We start from the raw sequence: 27,771 nt of genomic DNA on the forward strand, positions 1-27,771 counted from the left end.
TCAGTCGTTATTCTTGAGGTCTGCTCTTGTAGTCTGGTTTATTTGTGCCAAAGAAGATGTGGAGGGTAAGCAAGCTCGCTTTATTGAAGGCACCCGTTTCATTCATGCGGAGTTGACGTCCATTTCGTATTATGGCGTTTCGTCGTTGGAATTCACCTTTTGCGCTTTATCTTACTAGCGATTCTTCTACAAGCCTTTGCTTCAAGGCTTACAGAGCTATGGAATGCTTTTAGACGCATCTAGGTGCAGGACTACTAAGGCGGGAACTTGTACGGACAGTATACTACTAATCAGTCCTCACTTAGAATGATGCATTTGTTTCTGTGATTCGCTAAGATCGAATTTTATCCTGTTGTTGTCCTCTAAGTTGGAAAACAACCGTGGATTTGAAGGGAATGTAAGAGTGAACATGAACGCATAATTTCAGCATCTTATATTCATCTCCATCGAATCGTGCCTCGTCGTGTTAAATATCACACCGGAGGAAGGCAGCTGACCTGACAGCTGAGCTTGGCTAACGGAAACGTGCGCCCATGCAGTTATAAGAACGCAGCAGTCAGAATGCTTATACCTGACCGCTTAGTCCGATGTACGAAAAACGGAGCTGTGGAACACAATTTCTAGAAAAGACAATACTTTTATGCATACTTCAGCTTGATATAATGACCACGGCAGTGGAACTGCAGCATGCATCCACGTAAAGAAGGAAAACAGGGCATGAATCCTTGTCACAGGAGCATTAATTCACATCTTCCGCGCGCACACGCTCCCACCTTTATTTACTTCCCGCAGGAAGGATGGTTGAGAGTTCGATCGCACGTTTTCTTTCGCGTAATTGTCTTTCTGCTTCGATTATACGGCACTCTTGGGGGAACTTGCGTCAGAAATAGTTTCGTGGGTCCTGGGCTCTACGATGTCCATTTCTCCGACACTTGTTGATAGTTAGGCGAAGAAAGGCCTCGCGGAAGTCGCTGTTGTTTAGGGCATAAATTAGCGGGTTGATGGTTGAGTTAATCCAGCCGAGCCAGACTAAGCAACTTGAAGCCACAGTGGGGAGACTGCAGGCATCGCAGAAAGGCTCGATGACGTAGGCCGTGAAGAAAGGCAGCCAGCATATCACGAAGCCGCCGACGACTAAAGCTAGGGATTTGGCAACCCGACGTTCCCTTTGAAAGGCTGCTCGCTCGTAGCCTTCTCGGCGTCTCCAGTGCTGCGCCTTTTGAGACATCGTGTTACCAGAAAACCTGCATGAAATAGAACACAACGCCGGTTTACATGCTGTCTTTGCAAACATAGAACAAACTGGCAGTAAACAACGTCGCAAACTGATGAATGGGGGCAAAATGGGGAGAAGCGACAACAGAGATTGGTTTCCTTTGGACTCGTGGCCCTCTGCGCCCTTTGCGCCTATTAGACCCCTAGCTATGGGGTAGCGTTCCACTTCTAGAGTGGAAAACCTCCCCACTTCATCATCATAATATATATGTTGTTGTTGTTGCGCCCTTTGCAGAGCGCAACCGCCCAAAATCGCGAATTGTACCCGCAAACACAGCTTGACGTATTTATCTCGCGAAAGGAAAGCAGCCCTGGAATTGCGAAATTAAATACTCGCGAATGACTTCGTAAATGACTGCATGCGCGATTCGCAGAAATTAATGCAGCGCGAATAAAAATACGTTTACAGTAACTTGTTCACCGTATATTTGTTTCTGCCGCCGGTTACTGCTACTATACCGCCATTGAAATCGTGTAGAACATGCGCGTCCATTTGTATTGTCTCCAAGGCTCTATACCAGGTACCGTGAGGCAAAGATACGGCGAACGCGCGCTGCCCATCCTGCCATTAGAGCTATACTGTACACACGGTATATTATCTATACATAATCGTAAAGACTCTGCATTAGTGTTAAATGTCATAATATTATTATAAATATCAACACCCTTCTTTGATCACTGTGTTGACTCAAGAATCTGACATTTTTAGAAACATTTTCACCGAGAGTTCCTTCTTAGCTCTGGCTACACCAGAACGCTTTTACAGTATTGATTGCACAACGGCGGTCCTTTGCGTGCGTGCTTCGCGTGTGTCTGTTTTAACGCTTTTACCCTTTGAGATGTCTCACCAACAGGCCCAGCGAGATGTTTTATGCGACCACTAGGGGCTGGTGGGGTTAGTGATGAGGTGACAGGGAAAGAAAATAAACGAGCGAAAAAGAGAAAAGGGTGGGATATATCATATGTGTGTCGTATTACTGTACGTGACCGCTAGGTTCCACAAAGTGCGTGATTAGGTGTCAAAACTTGATGTCCGTTTAGATGTCCCCGAAAACATTTTAGAACGGCGCAGAATGCCCAAGGGCCGACTTGGGAGTGCCACGGCGAGAGCACTTTGGAGACACTGTTACTCCCGAATTCATAGATGTGACTTGAAGCCGCATCTTGACTTGTGGAAGTCTGCGCCAGGACCTATCCCCGCTAAGACGGTTTGCGTCTTTCATGAACCCTCCCCTGGCTTACTTCGTCAAGTCGCAGCCTGCTAACTTTAACTGCGTCTGGGAGGGAGATTTTCACTCAAGTGTGCACTTCAAATTTGCTTTGCAGTATGAAAATGCGACATTTCTTAGCGTCAGAACTTATAATATGTGCCACACCTGTCATCTGGCACCAACGCTTATACAAAATCCCTGTAAACAAATCGATGACGCATCAGCTCATGTAAAGCCAAGCCAAGGCGAGTCTAAGTGCCATGTCGCTTCCCGAAGCTGCCGTACTGGCGCGTTATCCAAGTCGGGTTCAAGGAGGCCGAGCACTGACTTGACAGTTTCACCACACGTGTCAAGTTGAACTCGCTGCGTAAGAACGCTTCAAGCCGAGCAGGGTTTCTGAAGTGCATTGGCGCTCTTCCAAGGCACCTGGAAGTCAAGTAGAGATCAAGTCACATCTAGGAATTCGGGGATTAAGACACCGAACTCCGAATGCATCAGGGGACGGACTTCACTAAGCCTACGAAAGTGCATAACGAACGTTCGTAATTGCTTTTTCATCTACCGGCACCCGACGTAAACAGTAATAATAAAGCACTTCACAGAATAAAGACTGTCAAGGTTGGACTCCGCTACCAGAACCAGTTAATTAAAAAATAAATAAAAAGAACACGAAGAAAAAAAACATTGATACAAGCCTACGGAAAGCGCAAGCGACGAAACGAAACCGTCACAACAATGCGATGGAACAGAGTAATGTGCAGCTAGCTAGGCTTGTGAGACTATTGACGACAATGTGTGAGGTAACTGAAAAACAAAACAAGGAAATATGAGACTTTTGGATCAGATTACATTAGTTGAAAGTGGATAAATAGTGTCACTGAAAACGACTTTTTTCAGAACTGCTTATGCGCGTGCGCTGCGGCGCCCGACAACTTTGGGCGCGCCGGAGAAGGTTATCTCCGTGTTCAATAGATGGCTCTGGATGGGGACGACCGGAATTGGGGGCCCGTGGGGACACCGCGCGAACTCGTCGGTCCCACTCCAAGACCGGTTTTGATCCTTTTTGCTACCCACGTGGGTTTCTTTTGGCGCACGCCGAGGGCGGTTCGCTGGAGAGCCGCTGGGCGGATGCGATGCGAATGTGAAAAAGGTGTTAATGCGAATGCAGGTGTCCCCACCAGCAACATGACATGAGCTTAACGGATAGATATGAACGTATTCACCAATCTGCCTTGTCGAAATGTAGAAAGTATAGCGAATCGGTGAAGGTAAGATGGATACAGGTATTCATGTCTGGGGCCAATATTCCGCACACGAGATTGTTCTTCTGGTCTACAGGCAAGGACAGTCTCCCATTAGTAAAAGCACTGTGTCGAAGTCGCCACCAACTGCGCCACTGTCTGTAAGAAATTTAGGGTATTTTTTACGGAGAGTTTTTCATCTTTACATTGGGGACATCATCACATCGAAAACTGCCTGGACTTCAAAAGAAAATACTAATGTACTGGACCAATAAACAACCAATGCGAAGCTGTTGTTCCTCAACAAGCGCGGTAGATTGGCCCTTCCTTACTGAAAATCACAATAGAACTAGCTTACATACTCAGTCTCGTCCATCATCGATACACGTGTCCGCTTACCTATACTAAGGTTGCGGGTTCAGTCACTGCCGAGGACACCAGCAAATTGTTGGATGAGTACAGATTGCTTAGACACGCTGTCTTCCGCGAGGGACGTTAAATACGGCGTGACGTGTGCTGAGCTATCAGCGAACGTTAAAGATCCCCCAAATGGGGCAAAATTAATCCACGGACCGATCCCTGTGGCGCCGCTCATGATCAAGGTTGTCTCGCGATGTAAAACCACGAATTATTATCATATCATCGATATATATCCCAATTAAAAAGGCTGTGTGACCCCCCTTCATGAATCAAACCTTTGTAGCCTCAAGCTCTTGTAGCATCAAATATAAATTTAATTTGTAGTTGTATGCAGTACAGCTTGCGCCAAAAGTCCACGGAACACGCGAGCGGCGTTTTTCTCCGCGCCGCGCCACTCTAACGGCGGCCGGAAGTTGGCGGGAGCGAACAGGTCCATTCATTTTGAGGGGGCGCAGGGCATAACACAGGCAGCAACCCACCGTGGCGTTGGCAGCAGTTACCCCACAAGGGCATGCCCGCGGAGCGTTTCACCAGGCAAATTCCTATCGCAGTTCGCAGCTGGAAGACAACAGGAATGACACAGAGCGACAACAGTTGGCTTCTGCAGTTTCTTTTCTCTTTTTCGTTCTCGTCTTCCTTTTATTTTGTCTGGGGATGACGGGCGCTCGAAAATAAAAACGTACGATATTGACGTAGAAACAAGAGAGGGAAGAAAGAGCCAAATGACACTTCATCAATATTTTATTTAGTATCGCCTGAAGCCCCTGTTCGCGGAGATCACAGCGGACATGCGGTCTGGCAGCGATTGATAGAGCCGGCCCACGAGGTGTAGTACTACGTCTTCCTTGAGGGACGTCCATTCCATGTTTATCGCCTCCCATAAGGCGTCCTTGGACATTGGCACCCGCTTTTTGCTCATTCGGAATTTCATCATGCCCCATATATTTTCCATCACGTTCAGATCCGGGCTGCACGCGGGCCACTCAAGCTGCATGATACCAACATCGTCTAGTCTGCGCTGGACAGTGGACGACATGTGAACCTGGCTTCTGTCTTGCTGCAGAATAAAGCAACCGTCAGGGAAAGGACCGTCAAGGACGTATGGGAGCAGATGATCTTCGATGACTCTAACGTACGCTGCTCCGTTGTAGCGGTCGTCTAGGCGGACAAGAGGCCCCAAGCTTCGGTGCGAAAGGGCGCCCCACACGCTCACGGAGTGCCGTCCACTGGAGACCACGCCGTGAACGTACTGGGGTAGATATCTTAAAAGGAAAAAAAATAAAATAAATAGGGCCGTCTCGAAGCAGGCACGGACTCTGAAGGTATTACCTGCAGTTAGGAGGACGCCAAACCTGCCTCCCCTGGGACCACTTGGTACTAAACGTTGCCTCATCAGTAAACAGCACGTGGCTCCACTGCGCGGGGTCACACTCCGCGTAGCGTAAGGCAAAGTCCAGTCTTGCCTCTCGGTGTTCCGGCTTCAGCGCGGGCTTCTGAACCGCGACTCCGGAACGGGGACCCCCGAGGCACGCTAATCTTCGTCGGATCGTTGTACTCGACGCTTGCAGGCTCAGCTCCTTCTTTAGATCGACAACCGTCAGAAACGGGTCGACCACGTTTGCAGCAATTATTCCTCGTCCGACGTCGTTGCCCGCGGCCGTCCAGGCCTTGGTCCATCTTCATGTTGCCCTTATTCATCACGGAAGCGCTGAATGATACGGTTCACCGAAGACAAGCAGCATCCCACCTCTCGAGCAATCAATCGTTCGCTCAGAATGCCCTGCAAGCGACATGGACACGATCTGTTGCCTCCGCTCCAGTCTAATCCTGTCACCGGTCACCTTGAACTACCCAAGCAGCGCAATGTACTGAAAGTCAAGTGCAATAGGGGTGGACGGGTAGGTGGAAGGCCTTGAACAGACTCGTGAAACTGAAGAACATTGATAAGACACATACCGTCCACCCCTATTGCACTCGACTTTAAGTACATTGTGCTGCTTGGGTAGTGCTGAGGTGAAGAAGGCTTTGTCTTTTTATGCAGTTGCAGTGATGATGGGGTGAGGGAGACCCCAAGCATCATACAGCCGAAGAAGGCGTGGTCGGATGTTGCTGACTACTCTAGAAAAATGATATCTTAAAGATAAAGAATAAAGTGTTCATTTTTCTAGAGTTTTCAGCAACATCCGACCACGCCTCCTTCGTGTGGGTGGCGCGGCGCGGAGAAAAACGCCGCTCGCGTGTTCCGTGGACTTTTGGCGCAAGCTGTACCCTCTGGGGGGGGGGGGGGGGGTCAGACCCCCAATCTGTGTAACCTAGCCTGGCCTAACCTAACTAAAATGCGCTTAGCTGACCTAACCCAAGGCTCATACCTTTCGTAAGATCACCCATCCGACGCCGTTAGGCTTAGCGTGGCCGTGTTTTTCTGTGGTTCAGATGGTGTTAATGATATGCATATAAAAAAGGTTCGAGACCACATAATTGTATAATTCTTAGTCTCGGTATATGGCCTTCTCTCACTTCCATGCATTATTTCACTTTTAGACACATTCACCAACTTTTAAAAGCCACCAGTCCCACTGCTATAGTACAGCCGCGTGGCTTGTCTAACTAACATGGGCGTGTTTTGCCGACGATGGGGGGGGGGGGGGGGATATGTTTATAAAGAAAAAAGAAAAGGTCATTCAGGCGGAGGTCGGCTTGCTATTCCAAAAAAAAGGGGAAGAAAAGAAAAAGAAGAAAAGAAAAGGAGAAGAAAAAAGAAACGAAAGGGAAAATGAAGAAATGAAAAGGAGAAGAAAAAGGAAGGACGCAAAACTGCAACTGAAAAATCACACACACGGTCACACAATCACAAGGCGTTGACAAGGTTCGAAGCATGGAGAAAGCGGGGGAGCGCAGTGGTGACTGCCCACTGGGTCGGCTGAAGAACGGGACCCAATAAGGTAGCCAGTGTCATAGTGCCGTAGCCAAGTTGGGATAGACGACGACAGAGGGCGTCACGGTGCAGAAGGTGTTGCCGGCAGTGTAGGATGCAGTGGGGAATATCATCCACCACGCCACAGCTAGTGCAGAGGGGAGTGCTAGAGTGACCCATTTTGAACAGTTGCAGCGGTGTGCGAGCGACGTTTAGACGGAGGTGGTGAAGGAGCGATTCCTCGTGACGAGTGCAGCGACACGTAATAAAGAAGTCCACTGAGGGGTCGATTGATTGCAGGTGACTGTTGTATGAGGCAGCCTCAGCTCTGAACGCTTGGGCACGACCAGCACAAAGGCGGCGTATAGACATACGGCAGGCAGAAACAGTAAGGGGCAGATGTACAATGGCGTGAGTCACAACCTGTGCAGCACGTCGTGCAGCCGCATCTGCGCGTGAGTTACCGGATAAGCCCACATGACCGGGACTCCACTGCAGAGAAAGAACGTGATCATTTGCACAGAGCCGATGGTATGCCTGGATGATCATGCTGGGCAGGTCACATATGATGGCGGGGTGGGAAGAAGCAGGGACGCCCTGCTGTCAGTGAGGACAACCCAGGACTTCTCAGGTGGCAGGCCAGCAATGTATTCTAGGGCTACGAGGATGGCATACAGTTCCGCCTCAGTAGAGGACACAGGATAGGGCAACGTGTAGGCTTGTTCGTGGTCCGTATCTGTGACGTAAAAGGCTGCCCCTGATGGGTCACGCATCACAGATGCATCTGTGAAGTTGATCTGTGAAGTTGATATGTGCCAAGGAGAGCTGATGGGCTACTAGCGGAGGAGCTTCGTGTTTTCGAGGAAGGTCCGGGATTGCAGGTTGAATGGCGGGACGCTCAAGGGTCCACATAGCTGGCGCAAAGGAGGGAGGAGATGTCGTGGGTGGGAGATAATCCCTTAGGCGGGCAATGGCATTACTGAAGGTGGAAGCAGGGCAGCTTTCTGTAACCTGACGAAGGGGGTGGGAAGGGTGGGTCAGACAGCGGGCGTATACGCGCAGGGTGGTTGAGTCCCGTAGAGTAGGAACAGGGTGCTCTCTAACTTCTGCGAGGACGGAGTAGGTCTCCGTTGTCCGAGGGACCCCTAGGCAGACACGGAGGCTGCGGGCTTGAAGGTTGAGAAGCTCTCGGTCTTGGGTAGGGCTGATTCCATGGAGGATAAGGAGGCTATACCGTGACGTGCCCAAGACAAGGTCCGTATGGACTGGGTGGAGGTCACGGCAGGAGGGGCCCCAGGACGCACCTGCGACACGCTTAAGGACGTTAACCAGGCTTGAAGCTTTGGCAACAAGTGTCTTCACGTGAGGAGACCATGTCAAGCCTCGGTCAACGGTAAAACCCAAGTAACGGCTGGTTGAGACAAATGTGATGGGCGATCCAGCAAGCGATAGTGGGTACTTGTGAAACTACTTCCGTGAAAAGGCCATGGCTACAGTCTTGGCAGGTGAGATGGTTATGCCTCGGTCGGCGAGATAATGATATATTGTCTCCAAGGAGCCTTGCAGACGACGTTGGATCGCATCACGACGAAGAGCACATCTCCAAATACAAATATCGTTCGCATAGAGTGTAACGTGAGTGTGATTTGGCAGCTGTGCTGGGAGGCCATGACGATATTAAACAATAGGGGGCTGAGTACGCTGCCCTGTGGGACACCTCGTTGGACGTGATGCGAAGCAGTATCCCCCTCCGTAGTGCGTACAAAAAGAGAACGGTGTGTGAGGAAGTCTCGGAGCCATTGCGGGAAGCGAACTCCTACGTTGGCATCTTGGAGTGTTCGCAAAATTGCATTATGTTGCACACTGTTATACGCCTTCTTAACGTCTAGGAAAACAGCGGCGGACAAGAAGCCATCCGCACGAGCATGCTGCACTTCACTGACGAGGGTAAGCATACTATCAAGTGACGACCGGCCTGGGCGAAACCCCATCATTGTGGCCGGTAAAAAGCCGGTACTCTCTAGGTACCAGCTGAGCCTGTTGAATACCATTCGTTCCAGGGTCTTCCCCACACAGCTGGTAAGGGCTATCGGGCGGAAGGACTCCAGGTGGTGAGGAGATTGGCCGGGTTTGAGTAGGGGGACTACCATTGCGGCTTTCCATTCCTCGGGAAATCGCCCTTGCCGCCAGCTGTCATTAAATAGGCGTAGTCGCCCCGCATAGGGAAGATGCCGAAGTGCTTTGTACGAGATCTGGTTCGCCCCTGGGGAGGTGTGCTATGGTGATGCACCTAGTGCAGCATCCAACTGCATGAGAGTAAAAGGTAGGTCTAGGGCCTCGTTGCTCGTACATTGTACTACATCAGGGACAGCTTGGCTTGACGCAGGCAAAGCGGTGAGGCGGGCACAGAAGTCCTCTGCAATTTGCAGTTCCGTGCGCGACATGGCCAAAGAGAGGGAGCGGAACGGGTGACGTTGTACTACAGGCGTCGAGAGTCCCTTAAAGGTACTGTAAAGCAGCACTGATCAAATGTCATTTAGTGTGGCTATTCGATAGTCCGAGCCACCAGGATAAAAACTGCGCAAGTTTCATTCCAATCGACGGTGCAATTAATTAGAAAATTACAATTTAAGATTACGGGCAACACTGTACTAGGTATTCGAAATGAATCCGTACTCCTGACACATACGGCGGCAACCACATTGCATGCGTATAACACTGGGCCCGACATAACAATCCACCACAATTCACGATAAAATCCGCTCCTGCAATCCACACAACGATCCACATCTGAGGATAAACGGATAAGCGAACTGACATGAAATGCTGAGCCGTTGAAAAAAATGTGTCAGACGTGCAAGAAGCCAGACAGCTTCGAGACTTGTTTGTTCACAGAGGTTCACAGAGAGAGTTTGTTCGTTCGAAAGAGGCCGCGAACAGAAGGAACGCGCAGGCGCAGCAGAGAAGTAAGGAGAGCCTCCATCGAACAGCGGCCAGCGCTGGGACACTTCGCAAAAAACACTGTTAACAGGGGTTTCAGAATGCATAGGTAAACAGGAAAACTAATAATATGGTTACTAAAATAAGGAAGTTCCGATGTAATAGTGTGTAATACCAATTTTCAGTGTTGCCCGCTGTACAGGGGGTTGTTTGACACCAGGCGTCGCACCGCTCCACTACGCCGCATCTTTCATGGCAAATTAAAAATATTTATAGCGCGTTGTCGGTGGTATGGTTCCGCATATGGTATTTAAAAGCAACAAAGTCTCTAGTCACATCACCGGCATATCATGCTTGTCTACTGCTTTACAGTACCTTTAAGCACGCCCCAGATCCGAGACAGAGGGGTACGGGGCGAAAGAGGCGACGTAAATCGACGCCAGCGGCCTGTGTGAGCTTCTGCAGACGACGCTGTATAGCTCTTTGTATGCGTTTTGCGGCCTGCCGGTCTTGGGGCTGGAGAGTGCGTCGACGATGGGTTGCTTGACAAATGGATCGCAATCAAAAACCGCACCCGTGTGCCATCGTTCCCCGTTCGACATTTTATGTGTCCATCAGTGCTTCATCTATAGTCGCGTACACATATTATAACATACAAACAGTCAGTTAAACAATCCTGGCATATAAGCTTTATTTGTAGGCTAGAACAACGTCAGAGACTATGGCTGCTGCTCTGCATTCGGCTTGTGTAAACGTTGACATGAATGACATGAAACGTTGCACAGAGAGGTTGTTTCACCAACCTCTCTGTGCATCATGTTGACAGCGGTACTGTTGTGTTCTGACCGCTTCTTGGTAAAATTCTATGGACTCCATAAGCTGTACAGCACGCTATATCGAAATCATTGGACGACTTAATGAACGAAAATTGAGTGATATGTAACTCACCATAGCGTGAAAATGAGAGGAATGGATGTCTCTGGACGCCGGGAAAAGCCATTAGTTTTTCAGTCGCAAAATAAACATCGTTGAGCAAAGACGTCTTTGTGCTACGTGTCTTCTTGTCGGTCCTTTGTACCGGGCCATCGACAGCTTCACGGTATCATCCGCATTGTGTAACGAGTGGGATATCGCGAGATACTTTCACATCACTCAGCTGCGAACGATGCTCGCAGCAAGTCTTGAAGTGCTCCGCAATGCATTAGACAGGCAGCGTTCTGGAGTGGTCGGCCTTTTGTAGAGTTGGGCCAACATCTCCACATTTTTCTTTTTTAAACCGTACCAAACCAAGCGTTAAGAGTGGTCGCTGGTTTCGGTTGTCCTTTACATGACGCAGATCTATATACAGAATCATTCCTATAAGAAAGTTATATTAAACCTACTACGTCTGTACTCGCACTAATAATACAACTTTCTTGAAACTATATGATCTAGAAAAGCGAATATCTACTTACCATTTCGAACTGAGCAGTGGCACATATCACTGTGCAGGACGAATTATGGGAAACAATCGGTGCAATATATGTCTACTTATTCAGTTTTTAATCAGTACGTTGGAACAGTACCAGACCCTTTATTAATGATTAAAAAGAAACTATATAAGCTGGTTTATTCGAGATATGAATTAGTTATGTTGCCCTGATTGTGTATTCATGTTGTGACTGCTGCTGTATTGGGAGAGGAGACGCTGTCAAGCCTCCCCGGCTTCTTGCTACCTCTTCCAATCGAAAGGAATAATAAATCGAAACTGAAAAGCAATTGCGGCTGTTTGCGGTGTGCATATGTGAGCAGGTAAGGAACAAAATTTCCAAGAGGAGTGTGAGGCAAGGAGGTTACCGTGCTCAATGGGTGGACTCCAGTAGCGATAGTGATGGACCTCTCGTCTGAAACGCTAACTAGATTCGGATTCCATCCTAACGCCTTTGTGTCGTATGCATGCCATTCTTTCCCGCTTCTCTTTCTTTTTTATTGTGTGTGTGTGTGTGTGTCTTTTTAGCTTAGATAAACAGGGCAAAAGCTTCTTAGCTAAGTAACTAAGGCACTTTCACACTTCCCTCTTAGAGGTGGGTTAGGTATTGTAGATACAGAGGGATAATGGTGGTGGTTGGTGATGATGATGAGATCGAGAAAATAATGGGGCCGTGAGATGACTGGGTCCGTCCCGTACACCTACACTAGATTACCTAAGAAGAGACTAATTAAAAAACATAAAAGAGAAACTAGGAGAAACGTTTTACCAAATGTCTTTACTTGAGTTATGATGACTCTTTCTCTCATATCTTATGAGAATACAATGTGCATTTCTACGTATATAAATCACCATCTACTACTCTTCCTGTAGCCTGCTGCTGCAAAAACGGGTTATCGTTATTTTCAAATATTTTCGTGCAGCTATGATTCCATAACAAGGTTTGCTATGTTCTGTTAATAAAACCTGCGCTACAGTGATTGAATGGTGCTTGTCACTTGCAGTAGGCTGAGACCTTAAATGAAAGTCGGGAGCGCTAAAAAGCCTCGCCTTACTTCAACATGTGGCCTAATGTAGAACCAAAATTTATTTTTCGCAAAAATTTCCATAGAGAGTGGCAAAATGCCCACGACATCAACGCAAGCGGGGGAACCCCGTAGTGAGATAAGTATGTTAATGGGCCGCAGACTTATCATGCTCAAAGGCTTTTTTTTATTTTGTGATTAGCATAAGCAACGCAACACAGCCAAGGCTGCCTAATGAAAACATAACTGCTAATTAGCTAAGTAACGGGTGCGGTACGGCATCACTATACATAGAATACTAGTTATCCCATACTTCATTGAGTGAGTGATTTCATTCGGTGAGTTTGGGTCTAGTGCACCAGCGACCACCTAGAGTCGTAGTGGGTGCGCTTGATGTTGAATGTAGAATTGTACACGGCGACGAAGTCACAGACACCCCACGGCGCGACATGGACTCTGTTCTGTCGTGCTAATTTGCCCAATATGGGGTTTCTATTACGGCGCCTCCTTTGTCTCTACTATGATACCCGCCTCTCGCTTTCTTGAAACACCCCGTGCCATCGTCATCGTCTATTTGTTGTTGTCGTTCTCGCTTTCCCTTAATTTTTTTTTCTTCCTGTACCTGTTACATTTACCCCTCTCTTTTCCGTCTTCCTTTTTCGTCTCTGATGCCATTTGCTCCGTTTCACATATCTAAGCGGCAGTAACTGCCTTAATGTTTCTTCGTGACATTCAACACGGTGTGCACAGTTATAACGCCTACATGAGAATGTGTTTGAAGTGTCGGTGTTTATGGTACCGGAGCGCCATTAAAGCAAAGAAACGAACTCAAAGATAATAAAAAATAATAAATGATAAAATATAAATGTTACATTTAATTAGAAACTGGTAATAATAAATGAAAACAAGTTTGTGATTATGCTCTCTCTCTTCCTTGGCCAGCATAGTTTTTTAGCGACGTAAAACCAGAGTGATGCTCGCGCAAAGAAATTTTCAGTTCGAGTGTGGCATCGAATTAGCCGTTCAGAGCAGAGTGATTTATTAAGCAATAGAGCAGCCTAGACTAACCATCGCTCTCCGAAGTCCTTATCGTAGTCTCTGCTTCCAAAATTACAGCTATTCATTTCATAGTGTGGCCGAGCGAAGCGTTTCGAATCCCTTGGCTCCATTTGCATTCCCAAGCTGAACCGCAGCAGTAGCACCACAACACACTGTAGATAGCTGCAGATCTGCGATGCGAGGGTGTCTAGATGGCGCCTTATTCCACAATCAGACGAAATATTTTTCTCCTGCTGGTACCTATACAATCTCAATTGCACGCCAATTGTTCTTCTATGCAGGGGGGAGCAGAAATGGCTCGATGTTTGCATCCCCACTCTCATTTTTCTTTTCCCAAGCGGCGCAGGGCGGTCTTTCCCCAGTGTGTCCTCGTTGCCGATTTCAGCGTCATTATGCCCGTAACATCAATCTACCCCGCGCAAAAACGGAAAAAAGCAAATTATTCTTAGAAGTATGAACTTTTTTTTTGGGGGGGGGGGGGGAGAGATACCTAGTTCCCTGTATGGCGATGAACACTATACAAAAAAAATCTTGAAGAACGAGAAGTGTAGTGCAGTTAAAAAAAAAATAGGGACATAATTCCGAAAACTGTTAGTGGAATTCGGCTTGCTGGAGATTCCTCGGATAATTTCCGGAATCCCGAAGAATTTTGTCGGAGATTCAGTGTCCCGTTCATTTCTTTTGTGGGAGTCAGAGGATGCATACAGTTCCAGTAACACGTGTGGATGATTCCCTCTCAGATTCCCTGCCAAACAATGTAGCGCATATGAGAAATTTTGATTTGCATGTATTATAGCGCGAAGAGGAAAATAATTCTGAAAAAGAAATCGATGTAATTGATGTGGCGGCGCATGTATAGGTGAACCGTTATCGATATCTGAAAATGCTATCGAAAACTGGTAACTTGATTTACACGCCGCTCTGTGTAGTTTACAGAGTTCTTGTAAAGATGCGAAAGTGACGGAACGGTGCATGGAAGGAAAGTGAAAGACATAGAGCATGTGGAACCCGTTATTAATGTGATGACAGTGGCTATGGAGAGATGGAGAGAGGAGAGCAGGAAGGAGTGAGGGACTGGGGGATTCGTATGCGTCCTGGGCCGGCCGACTTCAGGGGTACTGTGCCGACATTCCTCTGGAAAGTCTTCGAAAAACCCAGGGAAAACCTCAGATAGCACAGCCGGTGGTAGGATTCGAACCCACCACCTCCCAGCCTTCAGTGCGACCTTGGCTACCACCAACGAGCGAGCGCCTTAACCCACTCGGCCATGCCACTGGTGTTTGCGCAGTGATATAGGATATATTTATATGACTGCACTCCACTGAACAACAGTGTTGTAGCAACGTTTGACGATGTATCGGAGCTGCACGGGCACGGCTCAAGAAATGGGATACGTCGACCGTCCAGGCCACGAAAAATCCTTAGAAAATCAATGGCTTGTGGCTGGGCAATAAACATTACTGCGGGGCATGCTCAGTCGGCCCCGGTAACATTCGCGCAATTTTCAGTTAATATTCTTGGTCTCGTAATACCCACCGTCCCTAACATTAGCCTGACGAAGTGGGCTCTTCAGAGTTACGCGAGGGCTAATTCAGCCTTAGGAAGATACACGTTATACAGTGGACAACAAAACAAAGAGCAACGTAATCTTTTTAATAGAGTCTAATGACTTAACTTACTGACGGTGAGGTAGTACACCCCTCTCTCTCTCGCTCGTTAGCTTCTTTCCGAGGGAGAGATTATGTCCCGTTCGTTCTCCACTATACGCTGCGCTACTGAGGCTTATCTAAACATAGCAAAACAAAAAGCTCCTTAGGTTACGTCATTAGTTGGGATTGTTCGATGCCCACCAGCTGCATGGCTGAGTGGACAAAAACATCTGGTCATTGGTGCACTGTTAGAAGAAAAGTTATAGAACAGGTATAACGGAGGTATAAACCAGGACTACACTACCATATTTATACCTCGTACCAACGTCTATACCCCGTTTAAACCATGTGGAAGGTATAAATCGCCGAGGCTATACCTTCCACGCCAGTTGAGGGTATTATAAGGTACTTCTCTCTTGCGTTTATACCTTCGGTATTTTGTATACCTTTAGAAATGAACCTGTGGTACCATATTAATTTGTGGTACCAAATGACCAAATCTACGCGTCCTCACTCATACAGTTGCTCGCCGGGAGATGGTGCCGCACATTTTGCGAAGCCACGTTTTATTACACGAGTTCTCCATTAAATCCTCCCATGTCGCTTCATAGGTAGTTCTCCTGCTTGATGACAATACACGCTTCTTACGTGGCGAGTAATCTGCATAAGCTTTCCCTACGGTTTACACCTGCATCTTTGTGAAGATGAGTTTGTGGGTACGTTTGTGTTCGTGCGTGTCCAGGTAATTTCTCTCTCTCCTTCCTTCTCGGGGTAGTAGTTGTCATTAAAACATTTGTCGCTCAATATTATTTTGTTATAATTTTCTTACGAGCTGGATCAGGAGAGTGCAACCCTTATGTAGCGTTGAAAAAAAATCAAATATTCAAATTTTTCCAAATTACACCCCGGGATCGAAAATGTACCTTCAAGGGGATATATGTTTATACCATGAGGTGCAAATAATATTGCTTCACGGGGGTATAAAGTTACTATACCTCGAGGGAGGTATATCGTTTATACCTCAAAAGGTATGCGCCCTGGGACAAGCCGTTTATGCCCTATAAGGTATAAATTTTTCTAACAGTGATGGTTACTTCAAGGTCGTGCTGTAGACTGGGAGGTGGTCGGTTCGAATCCTACCAACGGCTGTGCTGTCTGAGGTTTCACCTTGGTTTACAGGCAGACTTTGCAGACGGGTGTCTGCACAGGACCTGATGTCGGCCTAAGACGCATACTAACGCCCCCACCCTCTCCCCCCTTCCTTCGTGCTATCCTCTCGCCAGCTGTCCACGTCTGTAAGCCGCTCATAGCCACTGTTGCTTCGCGGCGCTAACACGTAATTTAAAAAATGTGCGATGCCTGTTTATTTTATCATGCAAGCGACCACGCGAGATCATAAAGAGTTTTGGTATATCGTATACGCTATCGCCTGACGACTTACCAAGGGGCCTTATTCAACGAACAGGACACCGCACTCACTGTCTTCTGCATTTTTTCTCATACACACAGAAATATACAACACGGGGACGGGACAGCGGCACCTGTGGTGAACATGATGGAAAGCAACTGTTCGGAGACTGGAACACACAAACAGACGAACACAAGATGGGACTTCACGGCTAGTGTTTCTGTTTCACTTTTTGTAGTAGCCTGCCTAGTCGATTGAAGGTTTCGAAATTCTTGGATCGATATGCACAGCGTGTCAAAATATCCTCCCCCCTAATTAAAACTCTCGCATATAACCGGATATTACAGGAAGTATCTAAAACTGATACCCTGTTCGTACGTCACTTACCCCGCGATTCAATACCCTGTTGGGGCTCTCGCTCTCTCTTTAACAATAGCGAACGCCATCGCGTGTCCATGACATGACATTTCGAAGGCCCAGAAACGGTAGCGAAGGGGCATTGAAAATTGGGTTGATGCTACGACGCTACCTCGCTGTCCCAATCGCACCAAAAACGATTGAAAGCTATATCGGTTTCCCAGTGACCAAAATGGCGTGTGCTGTAGTTTTCATTATGAAGAGGGATAAACGGAAGCCTTGCAGCTCGTCCTATACTTCCTCCTGCTCAAAGCCTGCTCCTCCACGAAACGATACAGCGCGGGATGCTTTCGGTGTGGTGGCATCTCCCTTTCATATAGACCAGTTTGCGCGCCTGACTTCACACTCTAGTGGTGGCGCTGCAATCAGCAGATCGTCTGCTGGGTGTGGGCAAAACAGCAATCAAGGAGTAATTGGAGTGATCCTTTTCATGCAAAGTGGGCATTCCACAAAGCCGTGCATCCTTCGGCAACTAGATGGGGAAGCGTGGCGAAACCACTTTTCATCTGTTTCCGCGCAACCCAGAACGAAGAAATCCTTTGATCGCTGCAGTTAAACGGAAAGATTCCTTAACATCGCCTTTGTGAGACTCCATCACGATACCTGTTGTGGGTATTATCTCTGTGTGCACGTGCCGAATTTCGGGGGGGGGGGGGGGGGGCGTGCCCGTTAAGCATGGAACACTAGCCGTTGTCCCAGAAGTAGGGGGCGTAGGTGTTAAGTGCATTTAAGCCGCAAGCACGGGGACTTTCTGTTGCAGCTGTGTGATTGTCGGCAGCTGCTGGTTGTGTATGAAGGTACGAAGTAAACTATTTGTTGTTGTTTTTTTGTTTTTTTGCATTCTCGCCTGCTGTGTCTTCCTTGGCGACGGAACGGACGGGCTGACGTCCCGAGGTTGTAGGAACACAGGTTTCCACACTGTGTACACATAAATGATGCTAACATGGATCGGCGCACGGTAGCAAATTAGCGTTGTTTTCAGGAACGCACCGATAAAAAAGCTCGCATAAGGCGAAGTAATTGTATGCTTCCAGTAACTTGTACGCTTGCACAGTATCACCAGTGAACTGGCTCGGCGAAAATATTAGATAAACTATACAAGGCGATTGTGATTGATTGGCGGCATGCTTGGTGACTGGGCTGTCCAGCCGTCGATGAGCAGTGCAAAGTGAATCGTCATGTTGTATACCGTTCATAAACAACTTCGTCTTGTATCGATAGTTGTCTGACTCCTTCTGAGCTCTAAATTATTCGGGTATTGTGGAAGGAGACTGTCGAAAGCGATGTTGCAGTGCAACACGGCTTATGTCGCTCTTGCGGAAAGCACTCGCTCGCTGCGTTCAGTATGTTTTGCCCACACCAACCCCGCGCATGCGCACATGTGCCGCTTGTTTGTAAACAGTAAAGTGATCTATATCTGTTCAAAGCAGCAGTGGTGACTTCATCAAGGTGAAAGTATAAATAGCTGTCCACTTGTTACGCGGTCTCTCCTCTTGATAGAGCTGTCCACTTTCTTGATAGAACAACAACAACTTTATTTTAATGATGATGATTGTGGAGTTTCATCGCAACGGGCGATACTACTGGCGGTAATGTGGTGAAATGGAATAATGAATCGCCTCACAGTGAGGACCCACGTTTTACGGTGTCTGTCCAAAAAGTTTACAAGTGCTTTTAGGGCAGAGCTTTGGTGAACTGGATTTGGCCATGGACCAAGCTTCTGTGAGAGGGCGAGAGTCCAGCTGATTTAGAGAAGAAGCACCCGCCCGCTGAAGCAGAGACAACAGCACAGTTCATGAATCGTTTATCAAGATAATACAGCCTCATGTTAACGAAATATTCAAGAGTAGCACTCGACCACTTGGACATCAACAAGGACGCTGAAGCAGTCCAGCCACGAGACTTGACCCTTTTTACCTGACTCGTCAGGTCTGTCAGACGAACTTGGTAGTAATAGACATGTCATGCGGACGAAGCCGTCATTACCACGCTACACTGAAGACTGGCAAAGAGTACTTATCGAGGATCGAGGCATCATACCTTTGCGTCAGAGTGGAATAATCGCTCTGGTTCTCGTGCAGCTTTCACGTCATTCCTGATTCCCTGATTTGGATAAGCAAGCCGTCAAGGGGTGACGGATACGGATCTCGAAAGGAGCGGAACAGACAGTCTAGTACACGACTACTGACCAGAGACCAGACTTGTGCCCGTTACAAAAAAAAAAGGAACTAAATACCGTTACCTCAGAAAAAAGTAACTAAATACCGTTACCTTAGAAAAAAGTAACTAAATACGTTACTCGTTACCAACATACAAAAGTAACGAGTTCTCGTTACTCACATGTAACGAGTTACTTTTACGTTACCGCCGCATAGTTAAAGCAGCCAACAAACATGCCGCCACTTGCCTTCAACTCTTTATTAATGAGGAATTGCACTTCAGAAGAAACTAATCGCCACACGTGGCAACGTGATTAGTGACCATTCGTTTTGTCTTGTTCCCCCTCTGCGTCTAGTCGTGGCTATAGTCTGGGTCATTATAATAAACCTTTTGCTGATTCTGAGAATTTGTCGTCCGTCCTTCGTATTCCGTGTCTCTCGGCCCCTTACCATGAGTCTATATCAGCTTGCCTGGACATTTTCCCTTCTTTCCGAAATGGGGGTGATCGGAGATTATGAAAACACATGAAAAGACACCCGTTTTCGTGCCGCTGATCACCCACGGTTCCCGAAAACAGACGAGGGGTTGCGTCATAATTTAGGGCGCTCAGAAGCTTAGCAAAGACAAGAAAAGGCTAGAAGTCGAAACGCGTGTTTTGTAGCCATAGCACAATTGGTGCCCATTCTTGGGAAGGAGTGAAGGTTGGAGATTACGGAAACAAGAGAAAAGACAACAACACATCCAGCGAGGGACTGTAATAATACTTTGAGTCACACGTGGTCGTGGGTCACGCAAGTCAAATCTGCACGTATTGCGCCACACGGAGTGCCGAAATGTGCTCCCCCGCGCTGAAGAAAAGGAACGAGTAACGTCAGTAACGAGTTATCAATTTTTGTAAACGATTCCGTTACTATTACCATTTTTTAAAAAGTAACTGAATCGTTACTTCGTTACCAAAAAAGTAACCGTTATCAAGTAACGAGTTAGGTACAACTCTGCCAGAGACTACCGATCATCTGCGCTCATTGTTCTTGTGTGAAAACTCATAATCATTGTCAGACATGCCTCTCCAACCAAAAACGGAAAACTTAGGAAACAGGAAGTTGGCTTGCATTAGAGCGAGCTGTAGTTATCATCTTGTGCACGAGAATTAACAAATGTATGAGATTACGTATGGAAAGAGGAGACAAAGGAATAAGAAGCTGTAATTGGTACGTCACCTTAGTGGCATTCCCAGAGATGTAAGCGGTCTTACAAAGGCCCACGTAAGAGCCTCAGTAAACATGGGGTGGATCAAGAACACCCTGGCGAGTACTCCCTTCCGTCCACACGTCGTTTTCTTGTTATGCCTGCTATATGACTGCCTCCCTCATTTCTATGATAAAACATAGGCTTATGCCACCGCGTTTGAAGACGGCAGCTGCGAACGGCAGGCCAAGGAACATCGTTGATATGCAACTGAGAACGTTCCTCCCTTCCGCAAGTTTCTTTCCGAACGTTGCGCATACGCTACGGTTGGCAGCGTTGGCTGTAGGCAGCAAGCTGCGACCGCCCGGTGCTATACAACTCAAAGATGCATTCATCATCCACACAGAAAAAAAAGTTTGCCATAGTCGGGCTCCTTCAACGTGAACAGACCAGCAGAACTACAGCACGCGGAAAAAACAGCAATCAATTTCATACAGCCACAGGAGACGTGACTCCATTCACCCTGGATGAAGCGAACGAAATTGATTGTGCCACTGGAACAACATAGCTGCTTCGCGTCAACATATACGTATACAGAAACCTCAAGGACATACGTGCTAAACTAATCTTTGAAATCACTCTCTGCTTTCACACATCAAACGTCATGGAACAGCTGGCTGCACCAGTGCGACCTACGTTGCCTTTTTTCTTCTTCTTTTTTTCTACTTCTATATACAGAAAATATAGGTGTTTTGCAGGTGTGAGTGAAAACATGAGGATATGTACAATAGACAGTTAAATATATAAATCGCAATAAAATATGCAATCGCAATGCAACATTGCAATCTACAACATTACAATGAGGAGGACAATCAACATAACACTGTGCTACCACATACAGGAACATACAGTGGCACTGCTGTGTACTGGTGTAAAATTGTATGACACCCTAATTATATCTAAACAAACGTAGCTGCTTCGTCGCCATGTCAGATTATTGTCAGTAGCCAACAGCATAATGTGCTGCCAAGACTGCTACGCGTCAACATGGCAGCCATGGTCGCATCGTGTCGCAAATGGCAGTTAATTACAAATCGGAATGTATAGACAACATTATGCCAGGGTTACACATCTTCTAATTATAATAAATAAATAAATAAATAAATAAATAATGATGATTAATTCCCCTTGCAGCTCTACGAAAAAGTTACGAAGAAAGAAATAAAGAACAAAGAAGGAACAAACCAAAAAGAAGCAAACGAAAACTATCACTTCATCGTCCGACTACGGGGATCATTACTCTAGCATGTGATCGCGTGCGGAATGGACATGAAGAAAAAAATATGGAGATAGTGGTTCCACAACTGTGATTCCGTTTACTCCATGATGCTCAAAGCTGAGTGCTCAAAATTAAGATGTAAACAAGTAAATGAAAGAAACCGTAACGAAGGAGCGGAGTTACTGTGGCACGAGTGTGCGACAATAAAAAGTGAAGAAGCGCAAATATTACGTGACGTGATGAGCTATAATGTTCTTCGCTGAGGTCTCTGAGCCTTTGTGTCCGCCTCAATGTCCTTGAAATATTGAGCTAGAACGCGAAACGCTTCTCGCTTGAATTGTGGATCCCGCAACCCAAGAAGTTTGACGACGCTGAAAGGGCGGTCGTCCAGCGCTGCCAACTATCGATCGCAGGCGATGACGTGGTTCCTATAGGGTTCACACATAACTAGGATATGCTCCACACCCTCCACTTGTCAAGTCGTTACTGCGACTTTTTTTTCACGGCTCCCACCACCGACTTAAACTGGAAATAAAAATTCCTTCATTCATTCATCCTCCACAGCCCCCACACAGAGCAGTTGGGGGTGGCTGTTTGCCCAATCTTGTGTAGAATCCGGCCACTAGGGGACATTCAGTCGAAAGCGATGCAGCAGTGTCTCCATGGACAATGATGCAGGAACCACAAAGATGTTGTCTGGGTCTATCATGTATAGTGAGGACGTGCTCGTCAACATGTGTCCACTAAACCAGAGCTGCCTGTACGTTATCTTGGTCATAGTAGCAAGCATTAACCGCGCGCCAGAGCTGGTGAAGTTCGCCCGACGTATACTGACCCATCCCGGTATGCTTGGGAGGCTGCTGCGTCCGCTGCATCCTTGCCTGTTATATCGGAATGTCCAGGTATCAAGTGTAGGATCATCATGTCCTTTCGCAACACAACAGTTGAATGCCAACGGCGCCGCATACAATGGGAGCACTGCCTGCGGAAACCATCACCTCTGCTTGCAGGGCTTTCAACCCAGATCTTGAATCATTGTACATGACCCATGATTTAGTTGTTGCGAATGTCTGTATGAACTGTAGTGCCATGATGATTCCGTAGAGCTCCGCTGAAGTGGAAGATGTGCTATGAGACAGATGGGCACGACCCTCAATCGAGAGCTCAAGAACCACATAAGCGCATGTCGATCCCCCTTCTGTCGTCGATGCATCTGTGAAAATATATATTCTGTCCTTCCGATTGTGTAGAACCTGAAGACTGTGCTTCTGTAGGACACATGATGGGACAAACTTCTTTCTGATACGTCCAGGGATCGCGGGGAAGACCACAGCAGGTTGAAGAGTCCAAGGCCGGACTCAAGGAACTGGCAGCGGCTGATGCCGTGGAATTTACGATGACGGCGAAGCATGACAGTTCGGTAGAATATTGGAGCTTCGTCTACAGAAGGCCCGCGATAATGGATGTCCACGCAGACGTGTAATGATACGAGTATAATGGTGCAGCGATTATTGCATTCGTAGCGCACTCAGTCCGGGTTATTTAGTTTCGGCGACAGCTCCTGTATCAGAAGTTGCACGCGGAACTCCTACGCATATCGCGACGCTCACTTTCCAGCGTACTCTCCGACGATACTGCCAGACCATGCAGTACATGGAGGTGGTACAGTGTTCTTCATCTCTGCCTTCTCCTTCTTCTTCTTCTTCAGTGCTCTTCACCATCTTCTGTTCAACTATGTTGAACCCCTCTATTCCTTAGACCCCTCCTTGGATCACCCCCGTTAGTCGTGCGTGACACTAGCCGCTGTTCGTGCGCGTGAACACTTTTCGTCCTCGTATACAGGGTGTCCCAGAAAACGTGTCATTGAATTATAATAATAATAAAAAAAAAACTACGGCCACCTAGAATCATGCGGTCAACGGCATTTGTTCTTGCAAGGTTTTTGCCACCTCTTGATGTGAATGTCGTGTGACGTAAGTTTTATTATGTAAATTTTCGCGAACTGAAGTCGGAAATTTGCCAGGTAAAGGTCACTTTTTTACCCTACCAATGTGAAGGGCGCGTCGAATTTACTCAATCATGATAATTGACATTGAGAGCTATCCCATCGAAAAAAATAGCCGAACATCGTGCTTTTCGGAGCACCCAGAGCATAGAGCTCAATGACTTTTTGAGCGCAATCGGGTTCAGTCCGACGAAAGGAGGTTGCAGACCCAGCCCGCAGACACCCTGTATACGCGTATTTCACCTAACCTGTCATAAAATTATATTTAAAAGTCTACTTGTCTGAACATTGTGGGATCAACGCTATTTATCTCGGGGAAGATTTTGCCGTTAGTTCTGAGTACTTTTATCAAATTTAATTCGCGAGAAACTGAATTTTCACAATTGATCTCAGTAATTTGTCAAGTCAACCTCACATTTTCTTGACAGAAAGCGAAAGGGTATGCAGGATTTACCCATTCTAGTGCAAAATACATTAATTGAAGCGAACAACAACAACAAATAAACCATGACAATGACTTGGGGTGATACACGACTGCATGCGAGGAGGCCATGTGGCTGCCCTTTTTCAGTTTTTTCCGACCGTCTTCTGATAACGGGCAGCACGGTCTCAACACAAAGTTATCTGAAAGAAGAGAGAGAAGGAAACAGGAAGGAGCGGGTGACCGTTTTTCTTCCGCCGCATCTTGCATTATCTTGACGCAGAACTGAGCTTGGCCGCCAATTTGCGCTCTTCGAAAGGACTGTTTTCGCAATTTTTTTTTTTTTTGCGGCTATTACCTTTGTAGTCGTGAATGTATTTTGTACTAGACTGGGGCAAATCATGCATGTGCTCTCTGTTTCTGTAAAAAAAAGAAAAAAAAAACGAAAAAAACGAGAGGTGACTTGGCAAGTTTCGGCGTTCAATTGGGAAAATTCAATTTCGTGCGAATTAAATTTGATAAAACTGCTCAGAAGTAATGGCAAAATTGACTGGCATCGACCCCATAATGTTCAGACAAGTACATTTTTAAATGGAATATTGTGACACGTTAGGTGAAACACCCTCCTGAGGTGCCATAAAGTTCGATTTAAAAATCTACTTATTTGAACATTATGGGATCAATGACATTTATCAACGGCGTTTCTTTTGCACACGCATGTGCAATCAGATCGGTACTGCTCCGCTCGCAGTACCGTGGGATGAAGGGGCATTTGGAAGTGAACGCCAGGGTGTGCATTCGTAGGAGAAAAGAGGGATATTGTTCGCACCCATTATGCGACCATGCTGTAAAATGGAGGGGTGATAAAGTAATCAAACAAATCAGCGCACTCTGTGCATCCGCGTGTCGATAGCGGACTGCTTCGCATACCAGTGTCCCGGCGAGGTGTACCTTCTTTGTATGGGATGAGAGTGTCTCCGGGTTATATCTCTGCGCGTTGCAGCCAAGTCTGAGCTCCCCTTTCACGCGTTGATTCGACAAAGAAATCAAGTAAGCGGTCGTTCCATTGGTTCCCACAAACGATTTCCCACGATCATTGGGCGCGCTAGGGGTGGCGTGCCGGTTACGTTGCGCGAGAAGGAGAGAAGAGAAAACTCTTAAATTTGCGATTCTTTTCTAGCATTAGTCACGAACGAAGCGACAGATCAAATCTGTCCCTTTTGCGTTCCTATCGAAGAAGCAGCATCTTTCGTTGCGCCCGAAGTATTTATTTTTATTTACTTTTTTTCATTTTTGTACGCCTTTAAGGGTCCTTATAAACTTGGTAGTTTTAGAAATCACAATAGGAAACTCAAAGTTATAATTCTAATTTAATATTTTGGTTTCTAATAATAATTAAAATTTTATGATGCTTGAAATGTCTACAAACGGTCTCTGCAGTGACAATAAACGTAATTGATTCGTTCAAAGGCAACATAATGTTTCCTGTGTCGTTTCACTTTTGTTCAAATATCATATCTGCGTATATTCTTGTCTGAAAAGTGTACGTCTCTATAAGCCTCTAACCGGCACCACTGAAAGGTATTTTCTAATATCATCAACATGTGGCGTAAAGTGACTTTCCAATACCTGATATTTCATTAGAATCGTTGACCATTACCTTCAAGTATACTTCGCGAAGCGCAAGCGCTGCGCGGTAGCTTGCATTGGAATAGCTTGTATTTTAAGTGCGTTGCTTTTTCGCATTGTGTTTTCTTTGGCCTTTTGCGGATCCGCCTGCGCTTATTTATTTCGATTTCATTACGCAAGTCTACTTTCTCCGTTTTTGTCTGTTTCCCTAGGCGTAAACGGAGAAAGTGTAATCGAAGACGGGAATAAAGAAATGAACCGTTGACGATTTCCTTATTGAAAATGGCGAAAACTCATTCATATAGTTTCTTCGCTTATCTGTTATTATTCGCAGAAAAAAAAGGGGGGGCTGGTGTACCGGGGAGGGGAGCAATGAAGAAAAGGGTGACGTTACGAGCGAAAGCCCTTCTTCAGACCAGAGGAACGGAATGAGGGGAATGTCGGGAAACATGCTGTACATATCGCCCAGCCCGCTAGGGGGCTAACATGAGATCCGTGTAAAAAGGGCGGCATATGTTACAGGCGCGATATGTACAGGGGCGATATGTACAGCATGTTTGCCGACATTCCCCTCATCTGTATAACATGCCGCCCTTTTTACACGGATCTCGTGTTAGCCCCCTAGCGGGCTGGGCGATATGTACCCGACATTCCCCTCATTCCGTTCCTCTAGTCTGAAGAAGAACTTTCGCTCGAAACGTCACCCTCTTTTTCATTGCTCCTCTCTCCGGTGCACGAGTCCCCCCCCCCCCCCCCCCCCCCGTTTTTTTTTCTGCGTTTCTTGTCGTGTAGCAGGCAGCCCTTTGTGGATTTTTGTTATTATTCACAACAACTTGATAAAAGTCTCGTATTTCTTTGCTTTTAAACTTCGTTCACCGAAAAGCAGAAAACGAACAACAAAAATCGATAACACGTAACGCATGTCCTTGAACTGAATAAGCCGCAAAAGCCAAGCCTATAGCAGCGCTACCAGGTGCTGTGGATGAGAACTCAAGAAAGTTGTGAAAGTAAAACAAGAACGCGTTCACCAACTTTTTCTTTCTTTTTTTTTTTTTACAGACCGATTCTGTATTCCCTCATACTAACACTCATTTTGTAGGACACGAATGCAGTCATTGCTTGGCTTTTTCTCATCAGGATTCAGGCACCCCTCCACAGAGCGCTGCACACTACGCGCTTCCAAAAATAAACCTCCTTCGGCAAAAACTATATAAAATAAAATGTGGGACGTCTTGATTGATTATCAGGGTTCCTGTTACCGCCAGGTTTTTTTCCCTTTATGCATCTGTCTCTTCAGCTACTGATACTCCAAAATATGCAGGCCTACCTGGACAAGCGCATTGACTTGGTTCGCCTGAGAGGCTTCCCCTTGGAAGAATTAGTGGAGTTCCACTCTGGAGGACTGGCTGCCCTCGCAGGCAGACGAGCAGGGCATGACGGCAAAGGATCCGAAACCACTATGGAAGCTTGGTGGAGTTTGTTGCTGTTGCGAAACACCGAGTTGATTGGTGCTGCCTTCTGCAAGAAGAAAGATACACGACTATTTACTCAAACCGAGGGACGCACAATCTCCCAGAGCAGCGTGCTTCCGGGGGGCAGGCAGATAACTCGGTAAGTGCATGTCGAGAGAAAAAACAGAGCGAGCTTTCAATTCAATTCAATTCAATTCAATTCAGTACAATATATTTTTCATCGGCAAAGTTTTGTCATACAGTTGTTTTATTTTGTCTGAATAGTTTCCAAAAACAGGCCAGCGAAATTTAGTGCAGTGCATGGAGCTGGTAAAGTATACCATGTCCATATCAGCCTCCTCTGCCCTGCACAACCTTTCGATCATATGTTAAGGGGAGAGCCACCCCGTGGCAGGCGACCTGAGAGTTGGCAGATATCGTCCTATAGGCTCTTCCTATACTTCGTTCTACTTTCAAACACATATGGAGGGCCAGATCTAAAAAAAAAAAACGTGAACGTCTTTCTTCGACTCTTGTCAATCTGCATCTTCTTCTTCTTCTTTGTGAGGTCTGCGTCATATTTCATGAAAATTGGTAGATATCAATTGTAC

At 46.7% G+C, this 27,771-nt stretch overlaps 1 protein-coding gene across 2 annotated transcripts in view; it reads right to left on the reverse strand.

The window, feature by feature from the left end:
* Positions 1 to 618: 618 nt before the first annotated feature.
* The window catches only part of LOC135397274 (tyramine/octopamine receptor-like), a 147,465-nt gene continuing 120,312 nt past the window's right edge, over positions 619 to 27,771 (reverse strand). The window contains exons 2-3 of one of the 2 annotated variants that reach the window (XM_064628736.1): positions 27,037 to 27,224; positions 619 to 1,244 (exon numbers count right to left, since the gene is read on the reverse strand). In XM_064628736.1, coding sequence (XP_064484806.1) covers positions 881 to 1,244; positions 27,037 to 27,224 — 552 coding nt within the window. In that variant the 3' untranslated portion in view covers positions 619 to 880. Of the gene's footprint in view, positions 1,245 to 27,036; positions 27,228 to 27,771 lie in introns of both variants that reach the window. The other variant, XM_064628731.1, reaches the window with a different exon arrangement.

Source organism: Ornithodoros turicata, chromosome 1, assembly GCF_037126465.1.
Source record: "Ornithodoros turicata isolate Travis chromosome 1, ASM3712646v1, whole genome shotgun sequence".
Classification (NCBI taxonomy): domain Eukaryota; kingdom Metazoa; phylum Arthropoda; class Arachnida; order Ixodida; family Argasidae; genus Ornithodoros; species Ornithodoros turicata.